We start from the raw sequence: 24,990 nt of genomic DNA on the forward strand, positions 1-24,990 counted from the left end.
GCTGAAATCTGGAGCAAAAAAAATCTGCTCGAGCAATTCAGCGAGCCAAGCTACATCTATTAAGGCAAAGGGATGGGGTTGACGTTAAGACCCTCCATCAGGAGCTTCTTCAAAATCAGAAGGCTGTTAAAGTGAATTCATCGTACAGTATCCTAACCCATGCTAATGTGCCCCTGATACTTTGCAACAGATTATCGAGCTGGTTTACGAGAATAAAACATGGAAGTCAACTCATCTTCAAACCTGACACAGTGACCTGTCGGTCCAATTGGTGCCTCCTTTCCACGTGGCTGTCAGGAGAGATGAATTTGTAAAATATTATCTATATCTCTGATTTATAGGCTTGTTTTAACTTCATGTCATTATAGTTTAAGTGACTGCTCCCTCCTGGAATAAATCTGGGATAACAATAGCAAGACTAGCCGGTAGCTTGACAGGCATGGAATTTAAAGCAGCATTAGTTAATAATCCTCAAGTACAGCCTATGGAATACCACAGTATTTTCTGATGCAGCCTACAAAGATTAGAAAGTGTTCATTCTGGGTAATGGGAGCTGGAGGAGGTTTACACTGGGCCTGGAGCTTTGAAGGATAATGGTGTACTTATGCTGTATTGTGGCCTTCTTTTGCAGAACACTCTGATGGCTTGTGTCATCGGCTGACAACAGTCTGCCCAACAGTGAAACCGCAAACCCAGGGATTAGCCAAAGATGCTTGGGAAATCCCACGGGAATCATTGAGGTTGGAAGTGAAGCTCGGGCAGGGTTGCTTCGGAGAAGTGTGGATGGGTGAGAGACTTGATGTTCTTTCTATTAATCTTGCAATGTGAAAATTTCTCTTGATGATAGAAATAAAAATAACTTTTAACAACTGCAGTTAAGTGTCTATTGGCAACTTTAAATATTGCCTTTTAAAATAGATTAAGGCCATTTTCAGTCTAATTAGTTTAATTTAATGACTGCATGTTTCTTTGCTGCTTCATCCATGACACCACTGAATGTGTTAAATAGGAGCAAGATTAGGAATAGGCCATCTGCTCCACCATTTAGTATAATCATGGTTCATCTACCTTCGGCCTTGGTTCTCCTTCCGTGCAGCTCTTCACAGTCCTCAGTTGTCCAATCATTCAATAAGTCACCTGTCTTCACTTTCAATTCCTTTGTGATCTAGCCTGCACCATTGTCTGGGATGTAGAATTCCAGAGATTCACCAACTCTGTGGGAAGAAAATGGAATGGTTCAAATATAGACATGTTCAGGTACATTAGGGACATTTAAGAAACTCATAGGTATGCACCTGGATGTTAGTAGAGTGGAGGGTTATGAAGGAGGGAACGGTTAGATCTTAGAGTAGGTTAAAAGGTTGGCATAACACTGTGGGCTGAATGGCCTGTACTGTGCTGCAATGATCTATCTTCAAAGTATACTTAAGCTCAGCTTCTTCTTATTTTTTGAGGTAGTGAATTGTTGGAGGTGGTATGGTTTAGGCCCTGATTGTCCCTTTGTTGTACATGCCCCAGAGGCAAAATAGGCCTCAGGTTATTGCACATATTGTTCCATTCCCAGAAAGGTGGAGACACGGGAGAGAATGGCAAGAGTTTTGCTTCGTTATTCACTCTGACCCCTGAAAGGTCAAAGTTACAGTAACAGATTAAATATCAAGTTCGATGGAATTTTGTCTGCGTGTCCACTGATGGAGATTAAAGGTAAATTTCACCACATGGTGCTGGGATGTCATTGTTTGAGATCCCCAAATCATTTAGTAGTTGATTTAATCAACTGGTTGGTTCAAGGCAGGTTTTGACAGTGTCATAAAGAGGCACAACATGGCAACAAGTCCTTCAGCCCAGCAATCTTGTGCTGGGCAAATCCCATTTCACACATTGATCCAGCTCCAATCCATATTATTTTCCTTGTGTTCCTATCAACTCTCCCCTCCCAGATTCTGCCAATTACCTGCATGTTATCAGCAATTTACAGTGGCTATTCGCCTACAGAAACACATATACATTATAATATGCATATGTATGTATGTTTGATGTTTTTCCTTGTACTGGTTGGTTCCATGGTTCTTCTTTGTTTTGTGACTGTCTGTGGGGAAGACAAATTTCAGGGTTCGATACTGCATACATACTTCAGTAATAAATGTACTTTGAATTTTTGAAATTTATTGGGATGAGAGAGAAGGCAGCAGGAGAATGGGGTTGGGAGGGAAAATAAATCAGCCACAATCGAATGGTAGAATAGACTCTAAGCTCCGGAATGGAGAGCCCAGAAGAAGCTCATGTTACAGGGAGAATGTAACCTCCACACAGCAAAGATAAGGAAGATTCCTTGTTACTTGAGCTATGAGGAAGCAGCTCTACCAGCTGTGCAACTGTGTGCCTTAAATGCATAGTACTACAGTAATTTTATGTACTGCATTGTACTGCTGCCACAAAAAAAAACAAATTTTATGAGGTGAGGAATGATAAACTTGACGTGGATCTCTATTGTGGACTGAGACTGGGAAGGGGACAGGGAAAGGGAAATCATGGTTGGGAAAAGGAAGGGAATGAGAAGCACCAGGGAGACATTCTGTAATGATCAATAAACCAATTGTTTGGAATCAAATGACCTTGGCTGGAGTATGAGGGCTGGGTGTGTCTGCACCCATGCCACCCACCCCCCCCACCGCCCCAGCACCTGTCACCTGTCGCACATCCCCCTGTGGCACTCCACCCTCATTTTTCCCAGCATTCTTTGCTCCCGCCAGATTTACGAACTCTCTCTCCGCTCCACATTGACAAGTACAGTCCTGTGAAGAAGTCTTAGGCACCCTAGCTATATACAGTTGCAGGAAAAAGTTTGTGAACCCTTTGCAATTACCTGATTTTCTGCATTACTCTTAAAAAGTGATCTGATCTTCATCAAAGTCACAATAATAGACAATTTGCCTAAACCAAACTAACAATTGTACTTCTCGTCAAAACTGAGTAATCCATTTGAACAATCGCAGTCTAGGTTCTAAAAAGTATGTGAGCCTTTGGGTGATGCCTTCTTCAAAAGCTGTTTGGAGTCAGGTGTTCCAATCAATGAACGCTGAAGGAGGTGAAAAAGAACCCAAGGGTACAGCAAAAGTCTCACGCCACAGAAACCGGCATAAGCACTGGCCTGATAGGCCACAAAGGCTTGGGACAGATTTTGACACATTTTGACACTTTTTTTTCCACTTAAGTCTCTGTCCTTGTGTCCACTATAAGTAAAACACAGAAAGAATTATGTTCATGGAGGGACACCATGGAGGAAACCACTGCTCTCCAAAAAAAAAAACAACATTGCTGAGGGTCTTACTTGCAAAAGACAACCTGGATGTTCCACAATGCTTCTGGGACAATGTTCTGTGGACAGATGAGACAGAAGTTGAACTTTTTGGCAGACTGCTATGTTTGGAGGAAAAAGGGCACTGTACACCAACACTAAAACCTCATCCCAACTGTGAAGCATGGTGGAAGGGGCATCATGGTTTCGGGGCTGTTTTTCTGCCTTGGGGCCTGGATAGCTTACAGTCATTGAGGGAACAATAAATTCAAAATTGTATTAAGACATTTTACAGGAGAATGATAGGATAGCAGTTGTCACCTGAGGCTTAACCGAAGTTGAATGATGCAGCAAGACAATGATCTGAAACACAGGAGTAAATCAACAACAGAATGGTTTAAAAAGAAGAAAATTCATGTTTTGGAATGGCCAAGTCAGAGTCCAGACTTAACCCAATTGAGATACTGTGGCATGACCTGAAGAAGGCTGTCATTGCAAGGTATCCTGGAAATAATGATGAATTGAAACAGTTTTGTAATGGAGCAATGGTCTAAAATTCCTCCTTGCTGTTGTGCAAGTCTGATCAGCAGCTACTGGACACATTTGGTGGAGGTTATTGCTGCTAAAGGAGATTCTACCTGCTATTAAATACAAGGGCTCACTTACTTTTTGCAGCCTGGACTGTGAATGATTAAACAATGTGTTCAATAAAGTCATGAAAAGTGCAATTGTTTGTGTGCTATTAGTTTAGGCAGATTGTGTTTGTCTGTTATTTTGTGACTTCGATAAAGATTAGATCACATTTTTATGAATAATTAATGCAGAGGACCAGGTAATTGCAAAAGGTTCAGAAACGTTTACTTGCAACTATATATGTGCCTGAGACTTTTGCATTGTACTTCATATAAAGGAGCTTTAAAAGAACTGATGGACTATTAACCAGCAGAGTTACAAACTTTCTTCTGATAGTCCCAATGCTGCCCTAAAGTTTAGCTCTTTGTGACTAGTAAAGCCTTCACTGCAGTCTTAACTGGAGCTTATCAAAGTAGTTTGCTGTCAGTCTTCACTGAGGATAGGGGAATTGAAATTAAAACAGCAAAAGTTTGAAATACTGAACAGGTCAGACATGATTAAGTAGAGTTAATGTTTCATGCCCTTGACTTTTATCAGAGCTAGGAAAATTTAGAGATACGGCCATTTACAGAAGGAATATGTGCCTGGAAAGCAGGCTGTTAATTAAAATTTGCTAATAGAAAAGGGTAGGTTGATGTGCTCTGTGGATAGTTAAGAAGAAAGTTGTCTCTTGGCTGAAGAGTGACATAGTATTAGTGATTCATGAAAAGAAGACGTACCCTATGAATCATTGGCATTAAAATGAAAGTTTGTATATGGAATATAGCTAAATCAAAGAATATCTGATAAAAGGTCTTATGATCCAGAGGAAGGTGAATGTGGGGAAGGGGCTAAAGGGAATATGTTAGAATGTGAAAGAAAATGGTGTTGCTTCACAGAAATGATAGATCAGCCTGGAAGATTGTAAGCAGTTGGCTTCCTAAACCAGCGATATCACAAAGGACCCCACCCACCCTGCGCATGGATTGTGTGTCCCACTCCCATCTGGGAAGAGGCTACGCAGCATCCACACCAGGACCACCAGACTCAAAAACAGTTACTTCCCCCAAGCTGTCAGGCTGATCATTAACCTACCCCACCACCACTGTTTTATCATATGCTGTCAGTCAGCTTATGTACAGATGCTCTTGTACCAAGTGTCACTTTATGTACATAGTCAGTCTATGTATATAAGCTCATCTTATGTATTTATATTTGTTGTGTTTTTAAATTTTGTCCTTAATGCTTTTTGTGTTTTTTATGGTACATTGGATCTGGAGTAACAATTATTTCAGTCTCATTTACAATTATGTTCTGAAGAATGACAATGATTCTGGGAATGAAAGGGTTACTGAATGAGGAATGTTTAATGGCTCTGGGCCTGACTTGCTGAGGTTGAGAAGGATGCGGGGGATCTCAGTGAAACCTATCGAATGTTGTAAGACCTTGATAGAGCGGATGTGGCGAGGATGTTTCCTTTCGTGGAGGAATCTATGGCAGAGCCTCAGAATAGAAGGGTGCCCCTTTAGAACAGATGAGGAGGAATTTCTTTAGACAGAAGATGGTGAATCTGTGGAATTCATTGCCACAAATAACTGTGGAAACCAAGTCCTTAGGTATATTTAAAGCAGAGGTTGGTGGGTTCTTGATTAGTCAGGCCATCAATGGTTATGAGGAGAAGGCAGGAGAATGTGGTCGAGAGAGATTATAAATCAGCCATGATGAAATGGTGGAACAGACTTGATGGGCCGAATGTCCTAATTCTGCTCCCATGACTTATGGTCGAATGAACAATTTTGAATCTTAATGGAAAATCCTGGAGAACTGGAATAAAAGGTCTGGAAATATTGACTTAACTTGAGTTCAAAAGGGTTGAATGTACTGGATTGAAGGATGAGGCACACTTTCTGCAGCTGAAGTTGAACTTTGAGAAAACCTGCAGAAGGCAGAGGGCAGAGATTTGAGTAATTGTGGATGTGGAATGGGGAATTTAAATGAGGTGATTAAAGGTCAGGGTGCTTTTAGAAATGAAATATCAAATTCAATGATGTATACCAATGATTCGGGGATCACAAATAGTGACCTGTCCCTGGAAAGTGAAGGGCTTTTTTATTACTAAGGCAAGAATGGTTTGGATGAATGCTGTATTAATGGAATGGGAGATCCTTGCAAGTGGGGGGAAGGCACAAAATGTTGTTATTTGTGTGCGGAGAGAGGAAGCAGGGGACGGGGTTAATGAATAGCAGAAAGTACCTGAGTTTTTTTTAATGTGTATTCACCTTTGACATTTTTTTGTCCTGTTAAGGAACTTGGAATGGAACAACAAAGGTAGCAATTAAAACTTTAAAACCTGGTACAATGTCTCCAGAAGCTTTCCTGCAGGAAGCACAGATCATGAAGAAACTTCGTCATGATAAACTGGTCCAGTTGTACGCTGTTGTCTCTGAAGAACCAATCTACATTGTTACTGAGTACATGAGCAAAGGTATTTACATATAAATTCAAGGCCTTTATTACAAACTAACACTTTACATTTATTCCCACTAAAATAAAGGTTAGCATTCTGTAAAATCAGTTATGAAATTGATAGAAGTATGAATAGATTCTGGGACCATAAAATAGGATTATTTTTCTCTCTCAGAAATGAAATCACTTTACAATAGGTTATACTTTTTATATTGTGTGAAGTCTTGTTTTCCTTGTATAGAAATTCATTAGTGGTTGAGTGTAAGAGCTGATTTCCTTGATGAATTTCAAATAAGTTGTAATACTGACACATCTTAGAGTTTGCAGTGTTTAAGTTGTGCTCCTTTGTACCATTCAGATAACCCCTTAAGGAAGGAAATTTGCTATCTGTACCTGGTTCAGCTTGCATGTCTTTCCAGACTTACTGTAGTGTGGTTGGCTCTGAACTTCCTTCTTAAATAGCCTGGCAAGCCACCCAGTCATCTACCAAGCTGCTGTGACAAAGATTGAGCTTTGTCTTTCAGCATAGTTCCAGCAGCAGCATTTATCCCACCACCTTGTTCAGTGATGAGCGCTGGCCTTGCTCATGATGACGTTTGTGCCACTTGTCCAATTAAGCTTCTCAGCTTTCCATTGATGAGAGGCTTTACAATAATTTATTTCATTTTTCCTTGATGTTGTAGTGGATAATACAGTGCCAGCAATCTGGGCTCAATTCGTGCTCACCGCCTGTAAGGAGTTTGTACGTTCTGTCCCGTCAGGTTTCCTCACACAGTCTAAATTCATACTGGTTGCTAGGTTATTTGGTCATTGTAAATTGTCCTGTGATTAGGCTAGGGTTAAATTGGGGGACTGCAGGGCAGTGTGGCTCGAAAGGCCTATTCCACACGGTATCTAAATAAATAAATAGAATCAAGCAATTTAAATTTCAGTGTGTGTCTGATTATGTTGAAGCAGCCCAAGCATTGATGATGCAGGAATTATAGGAAGGGTTGTTGAGCATTCCTCTGGGTTCATCCCCCTTTATTAGTATGCATTATCCCTGGAAAAAAGTATTTTTTGTGTGTAACAAAAATGAGAGATAATTCCAATAAATGTAATGGAAATGTGCTCCCACAGAAAATCTTTGAAATTTGCAAAGTTGGCAGATGTAGTGATCCTGTTCACTTTAAAGGTTTGCTCTCTGATCAGTGCCTGTGGAGTTCATCTGACTTGAGCTTCTTTACTGCCTTGTGCGCCTCTGTGCAACTAGTGAAAATTCTTCATCCCTGAACACTCATGAATATGTAAAACAGGTGCACATCAGATAAAAAATAGAGGGGAATTGCTGAGAAGCAGCTGGCTGACAGAATAATGGTCCATGCATTAAACATGATTATGCAGGAGTCTGAACTCTCTGTCAACCATCAGGTTTCAAAGGCTGAAACCACTGTGTGAGGAACATAACTGTTGTGGTACGAAAGGGCAGGCGAACATGTTTTCAGCACTGGAAGACCTATAAATTTGTTCAGATTTGCATATCTTTCTCTTTGCATATTATCTGAAAAATGTTTGTGTAACTACTGATGCGTATTTTAAATGGTGGGAAGGAGCATGTAGGTTTGGGAGCGCTTTTCTGCATTAGAACTAGTCAAGTGTTAGGTTTTGCAATCTCCTCTTGTAATTTGAATTAAAACAGACATGGCTGTTTTGTTGAAGCTTTGGGAAGTGGTCTGAAGTGGTTTGGAAATTAGCGTTGGGTGGATGTAATGTTTGATGATGCCCAGTACTGAAGCAGTCCTGAGAACTACTGCATGTCATAACTTTGCACAAGTATACCTTAATATGGAAGTAATGACTCATTGGTGTTCTCCAGGTGCTCCAGTTTCCTCCCACATTCCAATGATGTACGGGTCCACGTTAGTAAGTTGTGTGCTTGCTATGTTGGCACCGGAAGCAGGACGAAATTTGCAGGCTGCCCCCAGTACAACTGTGGAATGTGTTGGCCGTGGTGCAAACGGGGCACTTCACTGTATGTTTCGATGCTGACAGAGTATCAGATGAAGGACTGGTCTGCTTAGTGATTATTAAACACTGAACCTTTTCACCACTGATGCCAGAATCACATGTTATGATGAATTTATTATGATTCCATTCTGTGGGTGGTGATTACCAAACTAAGATTACTAAATAAGAAAGAAAGCAAAAATCAATCTTTATTTTTCTTAGAATTATCAAAAAGTTGTCTTTAGTTCCTTTTGATGACAGACATTTTTTTAGGGTGCTTTGGTCTGCCAATAACCACCAATGCTGTACTTTTTTTATATAGCTGTGCAGACCAGCCATTGCTCTGAACAGGAAATTTTTACGCAGCCTGAAGTGTGTGCGGCACCTTAAGTGTTTAAATGTTAATAAAATTCTGTGCTGAAATAAAGGCTATGTGCACAGGAGCATTTCAGTTACTGCGTGGCCTCGTATCTGCGCAGCTTAGGGGGAACAGTGGTCACCAGGGTTTGTGTTCTAGCTAATTTATGGTAAAATGTTCCCCTTCAAAGTGAAATTAGATAAAATGGTGACAAATTTGGGAAATGATCTTATTTTTAGTTTTGATGACAGCAATGCATCCACATAACAAAGCACAGCTATTAAATTCAGTTTATTGCTGTGATTTGTTTAATGTCCTGTGAGATAATGTTGTACATGTGTGGTTCTTTCAGAAACTAGGTGTCGTCGTGATTTTGGAATCGCCTTTAGTATCTGATCTCAAATCTAGATGAGATACATGAAATGAACGATCAGTATATTTAATTAATTTATTCATTCTGGCCCTTCGAGCTGCATTGCCCAGCGATTCCCCCAATTTAACCCTAGCCTAATCACAGGGCAATTTACAATGACCAATTAACCTATGAACCAGTGTGTCTTTGGACTGTGGGAGGAAACTAGAGCACCCGGAGGAAATCCACACAGTTACAGTGAGAAAGTACAAACTCCTTACAGGTGACTAAAAGCCTAATGTGAAAATCAGTGCCTGCTAACTGCTAGAGTCCGAGGGACTAACGGATACTTAATGTGGAGAATTGTTTTCAAATGTTTTTATTGTGAAGCAGCATCAGCTTAACCACAACCGACAATGTCCTAAAGTACAATGCTTATTTTTTTCTTTTCTTTCTTATAACAACATAATGAAAGTCAAACGAATGTATGTATAGTGAACAAGCAAAAAGCAAAGGAAACCCTGCCACCCCGTCTCCTTTCCCCCTCCCCAGCCCTACCCTCCCCTCACCCCTCCCGTATGTGCTGTTCAGGTCCTACCGCCCCCCCTGCCCCACACTTAGTTCAGCTGTCGGTCTCTTCTAAATACAACGGTAATGGTTGCCAGATTTTTTCAAATTCCTTGAGTCTGTCCTTGATAATGTATCTTATCCTTTCTAGATGCAGAGTATCTATTAATGCAGCTAGCCATTGTCTGAGTTTCTTTCCATTAAGTATGCCATAGGTCAGGAGTTGTTGCTGGGTAGCCTGGAATTTACTTGACCTCGCAGACGTTCCAAAAATTATTAAAACGGGGTCTGGTATTATCTGAACCTTTATTACCTTCGATAGGACCTCACATATTTGCTTCCAATACTCTTGTATCCTGGGACATAAACCATAACTATGTAACAAATTTGCCTCCGAGGACTTGCATTTCTCACACATTGGGGACACCTCTGGGAATATTTTATGAATCCTTACTTTTGAGTAATGTAGTCTATGTAGGATTTTAAATTGTATTGAACAATGATGGAACAGGAGTTAACATACTCCAAAGCCTCATTCCATATAAGCTCCTCTATCTCTGTACCCAACTCCTTTTCCCACTCTTTTTTAATATTATACTTTGTCGTATGACACTTGTTTTGTATGGCATCATACAGATAGGCGGTGATGTGTTCTGTCCCTAAACATGATCTTAAATGACTACCTAATTTATCAGTTTCTGCCGTCTCAAAACCAGAAAGATGTCATCTTATATAGTGTCTTAGCTGGAGATACCTGAAAATATGACTCTTTACAATCTGAATTTGTCCTGGAGCTGCCGAAATGACACAAAAATGCCTTGTATGTATAAGTCTCCAATGCTGCGTATCCCTAATTCTCGCCATGCATCAAAGGCCCCATCTATACACGAGGGGATAAAAGAGGGGTTCGTTGATATAAGTGCAAGAAAAGATAATGTTCTGAGTTTCAAATGCTTCCCCGTTTGTCTCCACATCTGTATGGTGCTGTGGATAATGGGATTGCCTCTATAACAGGCTTTATTTAACTGAATAGGGGACATAATGATTGCCCCTATGGAATATGGTAGGCAATCCTCACACTCCATCTCCAACCATCCGAGAAGTACAACTGTATCATCTATCCAGTATGCTATATGGCTAATGTTAGCAGCCCAGGAATAAAAAATAAAGTTGGATAGTGCCAGCCCCCCAATTGTCTTATTCTTGCAGAGATGTTCTTTCCTAATACCATATAAAGGGTTGAATTATCGAATCTAATCCTTTAAAAAAGGTTTTGGTAAGATAGAGGGGCAGGTTCTGAAATAGATAGAGCAGTTGGGGAAGAAAGATCATCTTGACTGCATTTACTCTACCACTAAAGAAATTGGGAGTGTCTTCCAAAATTCTATTTTCTTGTTAATCTTTTCAATTGGAGGGATAAAATTTGCTTCAAATGGAGAACTATACTTTTTGGTTATTACAATTCCAAGGTAAGTAAACTTCTCAAGGGTTATTCTGAATGGAAATTGTGATGTGGAGAATTGAAAACCAGTTCTAATGCTGGTCTCCTCTGCGGATGAAGGCTGCACTGTTTCTGGTAGTAAAGTGGAATGAAACTTTTTGCTGTGTGTAGATATGCTGCACCTGACTCGGGAGTGCACTCCTCATGTCAACAACATTGAAAACCAAGACTTTATTGTGGTCTGTAACACTCTTTCGAGAAGCAGGAAGATAAGGAGAGTAGAAAGAGTTGTGAAAAGGAATTAACATTGAACCTGAAATACTGTTATATTTTTATCTTAATATTACAGGAAGTTTGCTGGATTTCCTCAAAGGAGAGATGGGCAAATACTTGAGACTTCCACAGCTGGTTGATATGGCTGCTCAGGTTAGTGCTAATGTTATTAATTGTCAAAGGAAAAGTATAGTTTTTAAAAAGCCTAGTGTTTTTTCATGGATTCTTTACTAATCTGTACATAGTTAGCATGATTCATATCATAAGCATCTTCCTTGGGAGAGCTCAGTATACTGGGACAGATTACCAGTAATAACATCCTGGAGGAACTCAGCAGGTCGGGCAGCATCCGTGGGCCAGCATCTGCAGAGTATTTTGTGTTTACCAGTAATAACATACACCCTGTACAATAAAGGAAGATATAATGAAGATACTTTGAAGTTGAACTTGATGCTGGAAATACTCAGCAAGTCAGGCAGCATTTATGCAGAGAGAAGCAGAGTTGTCACCTCTGGTCACAGACTCTTCATCTGAATTTAGAAGTTATCTGGCTTAGGAAGTGTGCATTTGATATTTCAATAATACTTGAGTAATCTTGTGTGTGTGTGTATTTATGTATGTATATGTATATATAGTTTAATTAAGCTTGTTCATTTAAATTAATTAAGCATTATATGTAAAATTATGTTAATTGCAAATGTCATCCCACTAACAGATGATATGTGCCTGCCTCACTTAAAAGTAAAGACGAAGCTACACCCACATTCTTAGACTCCTGTGGTATTCATTGAATTATTTTAATGTTTTGAAGTTACAAAACGTAACAGGAAGCTTCAGTTACTGGGGCTAAGGTTAAAACAAAACTATTAATACAGCTAAATCTTCCCCTGAATTTTTCACAGCCATGCTGAGATAGCTTTGCAATAAACTGCATTGCAATTCCCAATTGGGAATTTGATTTTTTTAAATCTAAAATTTGCAAATAGCTCATAGTGCACATTCTGTTGTTAAACATAATGGGTGCAAATGTCAAGATATTGTATAAAGATAAATTGTTTCAGAAAGTAGGAGATTGAAGTCAGACTGATTCTCATTTCTGCAATTAACATTTGATTCTAATTATTCCAGTAGCAAATGACTTTCCTTTTTAAAAAGTCAGTTTGTTTCAAAAGAATTGAGAGTAGCATCGTGGTTCCATTATATACCATATTCATATTCTATGCTCTGTATTTTATTACGAGCCATTTGTAGGAACAATATTACTTTCTTAATGATTAATGTCCATTTGTTTCACTTCATACTTGCTCCTGGTTGGTGGGAACCATTTGTGAGAAAAAATATAAATTGGCTCAAAATTAACTATATTATTTCTAACATTAAAAATATTTAATAATGGGGCAGAATCCAGGTGTATCATAAAAATCAGTTGGACATGTACCTAGAACTGTGACTGGTTATCTAGAAGCACAGAGCATTGAAGAGCTTTCTTGGGGAAGAGTGACGTCTCAAATTGAGAGAAGGATAAAATACTGAAAATCAAAAACAGGCAGATGTTAGAAATCTGAAATAAAATCAAGGTGGCGGAAACATTCAGTAGGTCGGGTGGCACTCTGTGGAGAGAAAAACAGCGCTTCATGGCAATAATCTTTCATGGTGAGCTGGGGTGGAGAGAGAACAAGTGAGTTTTACGTGGAGGAAAGAGAAAGGGGTGGACAAGCCAAAGAAACTGTCCATGATGCAATGCAGGTTGTCCGGGATGACACAGTACTTTCGGAGCCAGCTGGTTAATAAATGATGAAGGCTGTTAGACAGTAAGATATGTACTCTAAAGACAGGAATTGCTGGAAATCTCAAACAAAAGATAATATTGGAAATGCCCAGGAGACCACATAGCACTTGTGGGGAGGCAATAACTGAGTTAAGGTGGATGACCTTACATCAGAACTGGCCAGTCCACAAACAGAAAAGGCTTGTTAACAAAAATTGTTGAATTCAATATTAAGGAGAAAGAGTATTTCCCAAGAGATCTATGATACATGTTGAGAGGTGGTTAACACATTCCAAATAAGTACTGAGTTTGTCCTCTGACACTAAGTTGTTTCCCTGCAGTAATTGGAAGAATGTATGTCACAAGATTTTTATTTGCAATCTTCTACAATTATTTTATGGTTTCCAGCTTGAAATGAGTGATAAGAAGATACAGTTCAAGTTCCTAGGAGGCAAGCAATGTGACTTTGTTGACTTGTAGAATTTATATGATACTTAGCTGAGCAAAGCATTTAAGCTTCGGACCTCTGAAGCAAATGGACTTTGGAACTAAATACTGTGGATTCCGGTTAATTGGGACACATCATGACCAGTACATTTTGGCCCAATTTAGTGGCTGAGTTTTCATAGAAATAGTTAAAAAAGACAAACTGAGTGAGAAATAATGTATTTACATGAAATACAGAACAAATTAGAACACTATCAATTGAATTCAGCTCTACCCCTCTGGCTCTCAACACAGGAGCCCCTCAGGGCTGTGTACTAAGTTCCCTCCTTTACTCTCTCTATACCCATGACTGTGTCGCCACCCACAGCTCCAATCTGCCAATTAAATTTGCTGACGATACTACATTGATTGGCCTAATCTCAAGCAATAACAAGGTGGCCTACAGGGAAGAAGTCACCTCTCTGACACAGTGGTGTCAAGAAAACAACCTCAATGTTGCAAAAACAAAGGAGCTGGTTGTGGATTACAGGAGTAATGGAGACGGACTAACCCCATTGCCATCCGTAGATCTGGGGTTGAGAGGGTAAACAGCTTTAAGTTCCTCGGCATCCACATCACCAAGGACCTCACATGGTCCTCCTGTAATCCACAACCAGCTCCTTTGTTTTTGCAACATTGAGGTTGTTTTCTTGACACCACTGTGTCAGAGAGGTGACTTCTTCCCTGTAGGCCACCTTGTTAATGTTTGAGATAAGGACAATCAATGTAGTATTGTTGGCAAAAAGGTACAACAGCGCCTCTTTCACCTCAGATGATTGAGGAAGTTTGGTATGGGCCCCCAATTCATAAGAGAGACTTTCTACAGGGGCACAATTGAGAGCATCCTGACTGGCTGCATCACTGCCTGGTATGGGAACTATACCTCCCTTAATCGCAGGTCTCTACAGAGAGTGGTGCGGACAGCCCAGCACATCTGTAGTTGTGAACTTCCCGTGATTCAGGACATTTACAGAGACAGGTGTGAAAAAAGGGCCTGTAGGGTCATTGGGAACTGGAGTCACCGCAACCACAAACTTTTCCAACTGCTATCATCCGGGAAACGGTACCGCAACATAAAAACCAGGACCAACAGGCTCTAGGACAGCTTCTTCCACCAGGCCATCAGACTGATGAACTCACGCTGATTTGAGTGTACTTCTATGTTACATTGACTGTTCTATTTATTATAAATTATTATGATTCCACATTGCACATTTAGATGGTGACGTAATGTAATGATTTTTACACCTCATGTAAGAAATAAAGTCAATTCAATTCAATTCATATCCCACCACTTCCACTGGCAGCTCATTCCACACTCACTCCACCCTCTGAGTGAAGAAGTTCCCATCTCAGGTTCCCAGTAAATATTTATCTTTCACTGTTAATCTATGACCTCTAGTTCTGGTCTCACCCAACCTCAGTGGAAAAAGCCTGCTTGCACTTATCCTATCTATACCCCTCATCATTTTATATACCTTTGTCATATCTCCCCTCATTCTCCTACGGTCTAGGACTAAAGTTCAAAGTAAAACATCATCAGAGTACTTCCGTTAATGCCCCACCTCCCCTTCGTACCCCATCCATTATTTATTTATATATATAATTTTTTTTCTCTCTCTATCTCTCTCCTTTTTCTCCCTCTGTCCCTCTCGCTATACTCCTTGCCCGTACTCTGGGCTTCCCCCCTCCCCCTTTCTTTCTCCCTAGGCCTCCCGCGCCATGATCCTCTCATATCCCTTTTGCCAATCAACTGTCCAGCTCTTGGCTCCATCCCTCCCCTCTCCTGTCTTCTCCTATCATTTCAGATCTCCCCCTCCCGCTCCCACTTTCAAATCTCTTACTATCTCTTCTTTCAGTTAGTCCTGATGAAGGGTCTCGGCCCGAAATGTTGACTGTACCTCTTCCTAGAGGTGCTGCCTGGCCTACTGCGCTCACCAGCAATCTTTATGTGTGTTGCTTGAAATTCCAGCATCTGCAGATTTCCTCGTATCAGAGTACATACATGTCATGACATACAACCCTGAGGTTCTTTTTCCTGTGGGCATACTTAGCAAATCTATAGAACAGTGTGAGGGGATCCAGAAGTGCCCCTATTAACTGTTTGAAGAGAGACAGAGAGAGACGTTTATCATTGATGGTTTGTTTGGAAAAGAGAGAGAGACGAAGATTGACAGTTGGACTGACACGGGAGTTAACTTTAGAGTTTTACTTTGGAGATAAAAACTGAGCAGCTCAAAGGTTGCTATGGTGACCAACAGGACATTATTGATGTTACTTCCAAGGACTTGTTACCTGCTCGCATTCCTTTACGGACAAAGGAAGGACGGACTCTTTGAATGACAGGTGAAGCTCAGCCTGGTGAGATAAATAGGAGGTCAGATGGTACAGACCTCAGACACATGATCTGGACACTGAGTGAGCATTGTTGTGCCCGCAAAGAAAGTGGGTTTTGGAGGATCAATCAGGCGGATTGATCCAAGTGCTCTGACAGTGAAAATTCAAAGGCAAGACTGGTGAGGAGTTGTCCATGTATCCGACCCTGGCCTGGGTAGACAACTCAACCACACCGAAGTACGGTCCCCTTTGTTGTTAAAGTCACAGTCGGTGACTTGTGAAGGATTTCGGAGGACGACGAGAAGATCGACGGCATCAGCTCACCTGAAGACTCAACTCACTCTCTCTCTCTCTCTCTCTCTCCATCACTATTCGACTAATACCACGAACTGAACTGAACTGAACTTTACTCAACATGGTAAGACTGTATCTTTTTACCCCTAGACTTAAAGAAGCTTGGTTTTCATACATATTTTTCCACACTTACTGATTTACTTATGTATATAATTGGTGCTAACCTGTGTGATTTATCTTCACTTAGTTTACTGTATTGTGTAGTTATTAATAAATATTATTAGTTATTAGCAATACTAGACTCCAAAGTGGTTTCTATTTCTGCTGGTTTCTTTATTCCCGTCATGGGGTACGTGACAACAGTAACTGGACAAGATCAATGAGCAACAAACTGTGCAAATGCAAATATAAGTAAATTGCAATAAATAACAGCATGAAATAACAAGATAAAGAGTCCTCAACATGAAACCATCAGTTGTGGGAACTACACTCCCAGAGTGTAGTTATCCTCTTTTGTTCAAGAGCCTGATGGTTGAAGGGTAGTAACTGTTCTTGAACCTGGTGATCTGACTCCTGAGGCTCTTGTGCCTTCTACCTGATGGCAGCAGCAAGAAGAGCATGGCCTGGGTGGTGAGGATCTTTGATGGATGCTCTGGCAATATTTCATGTAGATGTGCTCATGGTTTAACAGAGTCTTAACTTATTCAATCTTTCCCTTTAACTCAGGTCCTTGTCCCAACAATATCTTTGTAAATTTTCTTTGTACTTTTTCTATCTTATTGATAGCTTTCCCTTAGATAGGTGACCAGAACTACATGTGATACCCCAAATTAGGCTTCAAAGGGGAAATACTTTAGAGGAAGTCAGTGTGTCGAGTGGCACCTGTTGGAGGGTAGAAATTGTCAACATTTCTCATTGGCACCATGCATCAGCGCTGAGACTGGAGAAGGAAGGTGGCCAGTATAGGGAGGAAAGGGGAGTGGTGAGACGAGGCCCAGCAAGTGATGGTTGGACTGGGGGGTTGGTAAAGGAGAATGGGCAGATGGAACTAGGCAGGTTAATGCGAGGGGTATGGCGAGGAGACAGAGGCAGGTGGGTGGATAAGAGATGGAGCAAGCTTTATATAAAAAGAAGGCAAATGGAATCGGGTTTGGGGAGGTGCAAATAAAGGTGGAGCTGCTGGAGAGTAATGAGTGAAAATACAAAAGCTACTGAGACTGGTCTGTGGTAATTGATATAAGTGCAAAGTGGGATTTGGGTCCATCACAGTCAAAGCTCTCCCCATCACTGAGGACATTGACAAGGAGCACTGCCGCCAGAAAGCAATATCTATCATTAGGGCCTCCATGATACAGGGCATACTCTCTTCTCGCTACTGCCATCGGGCAGGAGGTACAGGACCCTTAAATCCCACACCACCAGTTTCAGAATAACCATCAGACTTCTGAGCCAGAGTGGGTAGCTTCACTCGCCTCAAAGCTGAACTGACTCCACAACCTATAGACTCACTTTCCAGGGCTTTGTAACTCATGTTCTCCATATTATTTATCTACTTTTTTTTTTTATCATTTGTGCAATTTGGCTTGTTTTGTACATTGGTTGTTTGTCAATCCTTTATTATGTTTGTTTCTTCATTGATTCTATTGTATTCCTTTGTTCTACTATAAATGCCTGCAAGAAAATGAATCTCAGGGTAGTATATGGTTTTATATATATACTTTGACTTTGAAATAAGGAAGATGGTAATGCAGAACCATCAGGGGAGAGGTAGGCAGGTGAAACAAGATTAAAGGTCGGGGGCATTAGGGGTGAGGGGGGGGGATCTGGAGGGTAAAATATGAGGGTAACAGATTGATAGAATAAGGAGGGGGAGGGGATAAAAATAGCTGTTGGGGGGCTGGAGGAAGGGATATGGGGAAGGGGATAACAATGGGAGACATGAGAGATTCTGTAGGTGCTGGAAATCTCCAGCAAACCACACAACATTCAGGAGGAACTCCAGCATTTTGTGTGTTGGATAAAAATGGATTCAAGATTCAAGACTGTTTAATGTCATTTCCATTACACAAGTGTAAAACAGAATTAAATAATTGGTACTCTGCATCTGATGCAGCCAAAAAAAAAACACAATAAGTTACAGAACAGAATAAAGAAGAAACAATAAATGTAAATAAATTAGACAGCTTATATATATATATATATATATAAATTGATTTCACATCACATGCTGGTGATAATAAACCTGATTCTGATTCCGAATGTCCTAAATTGGCACTAGGCACAGGAGTGTCTGTACACAAGGTCAGTGATAGGAGGTGGTAAACTAGTAATGATGGGGGGGTATGGAGGGGTGTGTTAGTGGTGTTATCAGCCGTACTGCTCTGGGAAAAGTAACTGTTTTTGAGGGTGGTGGTCCTGGCATGGATGCAATGTAACCTTCTCCCTGATGGGATTAGAACAAACAGTCCATGAGCAGGGTGGCTGGGGTCCTTTATGATGTTACTTGAAATTGAAAAAAATCAATGTTCATACCATTGGGTTATGGACTTTGTAGGAGGAATTCTTTGTATTTCATTGTCTAGAACCTTACAACTGACAGTGCAGTCCTAGAACGCAGGGAATTCTGATCCCAGGAAGCAACTAATATATGATACCTCCCTACTTATCTCAAATTCAATGGTATATTAAATATAAATTTTTCAGATCTCGGCTGGCATGGCGTACGTCGAAAGGATGAATTATGTTCACCGTGACTTACGAGCAGCGAACATTCTTGTGGGTGAAAGCCTTGTGTGTAAGGTTGCTGATTTTGGCCTGGCTCGACTGATTGAAGACAATGAATACACAGCTCGGCAAGGTTAGCACTGAGCAATTAATAATGACTAAACTGATTCCAATCAATGCCATTTCAGAAGCATCCTGTCAGAATGAATTAATTAAAATTCGTTTATTTTTCTAGCTTCAGCAGAATTTGGGTGCGTGTAATGGAATTGCGCAATGGCTTGAGATTCATGTGTTTGGGACAATCATATTCCCCATGCAGAGTTTTTAAAAGTCCAAGTTTAGAGGGAGAGATCACTGTTAATCATCTCGGGTACATTTTTGTCACAATGTGGTCCAGGAATTGATTTTTAAGATTGCATCGTGTTTCATTGTTCTTGCCTCTGTATCCCTGGAGTTCATCCCTATTTAAAAGAATGTGAAATTTTCATTGCTCGGACCTGCCTCTCAGATTCAGATCCCTGTATTTTTTCCAGTAGTACGCATCTTCTTCACTGTGGTTGTTGAAGTAGATCCAAGACTTGATTTTGCAGTTGCAGTGATGAGGAGCATAACTTAAAAAGTGTATTGTTATTATCCTAGAAGCTGACACCAACTTTCAGATTTCAAGATTCAAGATTGTTCACTGTCATGTCCAGTACATAAGTGTAAAGGTACCCCGATACAGTACAAAAACAAATAATATAAAGAACACAATAATAAAAATGCACCAATAAATATATATGTAAGTTAATATACATTGGTTGTATGTCAATGCATAAGACCAAATTAGGCCATTCAGCCCATCAAGTTTGCTCTGGCATTCCATCATGGCTGATCTATTTTCCCTCTCAACCCCTGTCTTTTCCCTGTAACTTTTGATGTCCTTACTAATCATGAAACTATCAACCCCTGCTATAAATATACTAAATCTGTGGCAATGAGTTTCACAGATTCCCCATCCTCTGGCCAAAGAAAATACCTCCTCTTCTCTGTTCTGAAGGGAACTTCTATTCTAAGGCTGTGCCCCCTGGCCTTCGATTCTCCCACTAAGATCAGTGATGATGCAAGGGAGACTATAGTGTAATGATGGAAAAGGCTAAAACTTCATCAACTTTCCGGTTGCCGCAATCATAATAATGCTTTAATGCATGATTTACAATATTTCAGTCTTTATTTTTCCCTTTGTGGAAGGTTTAAAGTATTAGTAAATTAAAACTTGTGCTGTGTTGTTCTTGGTTTGCTGTCTTTGGGAATTCTTCGATTATATTAACTGTTCAGCTGGCCCCATGACTGTATTGTTTCCGGATGTCAGAGATCCCTTTTGAATTGACATTCAGCAGCAACCAGCATAAGAAAAGAGGAAGTCAGCACCACAGAGTTCATCAGATCTTTACGAATTTTTTTTTCCAGATTAGCTATGACTGTTACTAACCACAAAATTCAGGCTAATTCTCCTGGTTGTCTGAGTCAGGAAATCTTAGTTTTTCCCACCACTCTGGACTGGAACTACCTATTCACTATGAAATAAAATCTCATAAAACCAGACCTATCCCATATTCATTTTACTTTCCTCTTTCCTAGGACCCCATACTGCTATTTTGACCTAATATCAAATAGAGTTGCAGAACCCACAAGGTTTTAATAACCCAGTCCATAGTAGCCTCCAAGAGGACCACAAACTTGTCGTAGGGTTTGGAGGCTTGAGTGCCTCAATGACTCGGAGAGCTGTGTGGCTGGAGTCAGGGCTTTATGCTTTGGCTCATGGTAGGGTCACTCCTGCCAAACAGGTCAAAGGGTAAAGGATAGACTAAGAGTGGTCCACCAGTTACATTACGTTGGTTCATATCATCAATGAGAAAGCTGAATTTTTATTCACCCCAAGGCAATGACAAGCCTAAACTGATAACATTGCACATTGCCTTAAGCCACAATTTCATTTTGCAGCGATGAGTTGATCTTATAAAGATTCCACTGTGTGTTATTGTCTCTCTCCCCTTCTCTCTCTCCCCTTCTCTCTCTCCCCTTCTCTCTCTCCCCTTCTCTCTCTCCCCTTCTCTCTCTCCCCTTCTCTCTCTCCCCTTCTCTCTCTCCCCTTCTCTCTCTCCCCTTCTCTCTCTCCCCTTCTCTCTCTCCTCTCCACTACCTGTTACGCCACTGGCATTTAGGGCAGCAATGAAGGTCCTCCATCTCTGGTGGTGTTCAGGGCTTCCTTCATCGTGTCAGTAGCTCAGTTTCCACTATTGGCAGTCATGCAAGTCCTAGGAATACCGTCACACTCAGATGCAGGTGGATTCTTCACTGCTGTTTCTGTAACAATTTTGTTGTTAGTCCTGAGCTGAACCCCCAAACAACTCTTCATCTGGCCTCTATCCTTTGACCTGTTTGGCATGGGTGACCCTACCAAGCCCTGACTCCAGCCAGCATAGAGCTCATTGAGGCACACAAGCCTCCAAACCCTACAACAAGGTTGTGGTCTTCTTGGAGGGTGTTATGGACTGGATTATTAAAGTCCTGTGGATTCTACAACTACATTTGATGTTAGGTCAACTGAGCTGTAAAAAATATAACAGATGGTACTTATTTATGGATAAATAGTAATGTGTAAAATAATGAACTGCTGGGTTCCATAAGGGATACTATATTCACATTGACAATTAGGGCACTGTACTTCCCTTCAGCCATGCTGACCTTTAACCTGACCGCTTACCTAGAGAAACATAGAAAGCCTAAAGCACAATACAGGCCCTTTGGCCCACAAAGCTATGCCGAACATGTCCCTACTATAGAAATTACTTAGGGTTACCCATAGCCCTCTATTTTTCTGAACTCCATGCACCTATCCAGGAGTCTTTTAAAGACCCTTTGGTATCTGCCTCCACCACCGTTGCTGGCAGCCCATTCCACGCACTCACCACTCTCTGCATAAAAAAAACCTTACCCCTGACATCTGACAGTAGCTAATACAAAATCAGCATATTCAACCATGAAATTAAACTGACAGACTCCAAAAGTAGCTGCTTTTCTTGTTTTTTCATACACGTCAGCAGTAAATTCTGAGAGAGCTCATAAACTAGTGAGTAAAAAATATGGTCCAAAGTGGGATGTGCATCAGTTACCAGATACCAGTTTGGGGATCCTGAGCTAAAAGGCTGAGGGTTGAGTTGTGATCCAGGACTTGGAAACATTCATCAGGGCACACTGCTGAGGTGGGGGGTGCTTTCTGAATGGTAGTGTGCATGGATAAATAATTTCACAAGCGTTCAACTTTAAGTGAGTTTTTAAAAGTATAGTGCTGATTTATTACTTGTTACATACACCTGTTAGGATGCATTCTCCGGATACCTTATAAGGTAGCCGTAGCTTTCAACCAGGAGCAGATATCATCAGGTGGTTCCCAACCTTCACAGAGTGTTTTGACCCTTAACCATGACACTCTCCAGTTGGTGCCCTGGCAGTGGTGGCTAAATCACTGCCCATCTGCTCCTGGCTTCTAGCTTCCCTCCTCGCGCCTACTCCAAATCCAACAAGAGGCTCGTTCTGCCTCTTCCCCCATCTTACAAGTTGCTTGTTTTTTTTGCTGCTTTCAATCAGGCCCAGAGCTGACAACAACCACCATGCTGATTTGGCTGGGAAACCTCTGCAGCTGATCTCCACAGGGAACAACCATGCCTGCCATCCCTTGTCTTTACACTCCTGCACTAAGGGCTGGTACTTCAAGGCCTTTCTCTCGTGGGCATCTTCCCATCCCTCCTCCCACAGCACAGTCAGCTCAACCAGAATTATTTACCACAGTAAAACGTCCGGGCGTAGGGTTGTGTGCACCACATCCAGGAACTGCAGCCTCCTTCCCACATCGACCCTCATCTCCCAGGACCTGACTGTTAGCAGCAGATTGGGCTTTGGTTGCTTGGTTACGAAAGGCTTGGCTCCCCCTTTGCGAAGGTGATGGCCTTCCTCAAATATGTGTCAGCCATCCTCTTCTTGCATCTCTCTCGCCATTCTAGTGTGTCAGCAAGAGCCTTATCATGGCACCACCTATACCGTCCTTGAGTTAGAGCTGTTTTGCACCCAGACAGTATATGAGCCAGTGTCCCCTTTTGACTATAGAGCTTACAGTTCGGGTCCTCTCTCACCCCCCATGTGTACAGATGTAATGGCAAAGGAAGGGTGTCATACACAGATCGCAAGAGGAAGGAAATACGGAAGGGCTCCAGTTTCCATAACTGCCCATGAGATCTTGTGCTTGGGCAGATCCCATTTTGTCCAGGCACCCTGGGACCCTCGTCCCTCTGCCTTTGACATCCGCTTCTCTTCCTCACGGATCCGTACTTCTGCCTGTACCATGTCTCGCCAGTTCCTTATGCTTGCGTTTCCCCACTGCTGGAAGTGAACTGAGCTGAGGCCTTGCCGCCCGATGCAGGGGTTGCCGATGATATCTCGCAGCTTCAGAGAACACACTGCCTGCTCCACAGCTGCGTTGGCTGCCCACTTGTGCCCAGATCTGGATGTAACATATATGAATGTTTGATAATAAATGTCTATCATTTTTGTCAAGCATTACTTTATACCACCTATTCACAAGTTAATGTATTCAACAATTCCATCATATCCAGCAGGGAATCTTAAAAACATTTAATGTGAGTGGATAATACTGGCAGAGTGGCTGTTGACTGGAGTTTACAACAGTGTCCATCAGGTCTTTATCCAATGATCTGCCACTGTTGAAAATAAAAATGTACGCATGTACAAAGGCAAAATTATGTAGTTGCTAAAAACCTAAATTAGTCTGAGGTCTATCTGCTTGAATGTTAAGTCTGCAAGTCCAGACCAGGGTCTGGAGGTTGAAGGCCATGTGTTTGTGAGTTTGAGAGCCCAGAGCCAAGGACTGGAGGCCCAGAGGTGGCTTGCTCTGGGTTTGGAGGCCTCTGTGTGTGGGGGGAGTGAGTGGAAGGGGGGCAAAGGAGCTTATTTTGATCTTGTGGCTGTTTGTGTTGTTCTGCTGAACATTGTGGGGACGCTGTGGTTGTCGCCGGAATATGTGGCGAAACTTGCCGGCTGTCCCCAGCACATCTTGGGTGTGTTGGTTGTGAAGGCAAACGACTCATTTCACTGTACATGTGATTAAATAAATCTGAATCTGAACCCAAAATTGACGATATTGAAAATAATCGGGTCAGGCAGATGGAGAGAGGAAGATTATGTTAATTCTTCATGATGGTGACCACTCATCAGATGAAAGTTGTATGCCGTAATATTTTTAATTCTAAGTAACATCTTAATAATGGAAGAAATACTATGCCTGCTTTTCAGTGAGTGTAGTACAGAATTTATAGATATATAATTGAGTTGCTGCTGGGATAACCTCATGGAAATTAATCTGTGAAATATTCTCAAGTAGAATACATAAGTCTTCCATATTATCTCAATCCCTTAGTTAACTTGCCTTCTACTGTTCATAAATCTATTTCCATATCCCTACGGAATCGTTTGCCCTTATGGTTAAGCAAATATAATTGAAGAGAATTATATCATTTGCTGCAGCATTGTTGAGTTAAATAGTTTACAATACAAAGTGGTGTAATTGCTCCCAGTAAATATGTAAATCCTATGCGGCATAATATTATACAGTTGTGCAGAGTCCTGCCGAAGGGTCTTGGCCCGAAACGTCGACTGTTTACTCTTTTCCGTAGATGCTGCCTGGCCTGCTGGGTTTCTCCACTATTTTGTGTGTGTTGCTTGGATTTCCAGCATCTGCAGATTTTCTGTTGTTTGTGGTAGGAGATTACCTGTTCATTTCTTTTCTTCACTTGCATTCATGTGTTACAGGTGCGAAATTCCCTATCAAGTGGACGGCACCGGAAGCTGCACTCTATGGACGGTTTACTATCAAATCTGACGTGTGGTCGTTTGGAATTCTGATGACTGAATTAGCTACAAAGGGCAGAGTACCATATCCAGGTAAATCCTGAAGTACAGAATAAATCTCCTG

The 24,990-nt window shown here is 41.2% G+C and overlaps 1 protein-coding gene across 2 annotated transcripts in view; it reads left to right on the forward strand.

Annotated features, from left to right (window-relative positions):
• LOC140187157 (proto-oncogene tyrosine-protein kinase Src-like) overlaps window positions 1-24,990 on the forward strand; it is a 223,432-nt gene that overhangs the window by 187,640 nt on the left and 10,802 nt on the right. For both annotated transcript variants that reach the window (XM_072242161.1, XM_072242170.1), the window contains exons 7-11: window positions 632-787; window positions 6,216-6,395; window positions 11,430-11,506; window positions 18,942-19,095; window positions 24,828-24,959. In XM_072242161.1, coding sequence (XP_072098262.1) covers window positions 632-787; window positions 6,216-6,395; window positions 11,430-11,506; window positions 18,942-19,095; window positions 24,828-24,959 — 699 coding nt within the window. The remainder of the gene's footprint in view (window positions 1-631; window positions 788-6,215; window positions 6,396-11,429; window positions 11,507-18,941; window positions 19,096-24,827; window positions 24,960-24,990) is intronic.

The sequence above is a fragment of the Mobula birostris genome, chromosome 2, assembly GCF_030028105.1.
Source record: "Mobula birostris isolate sMobBir1 chromosome 2, sMobBir1.hap1, whole genome shotgun sequence".
Lineage (NCBI taxonomy): Eukaryota > Metazoa > Chordata > Chondrichthyes > Myliobatiformes > Myliobatidae > Mobula > Mobula birostris.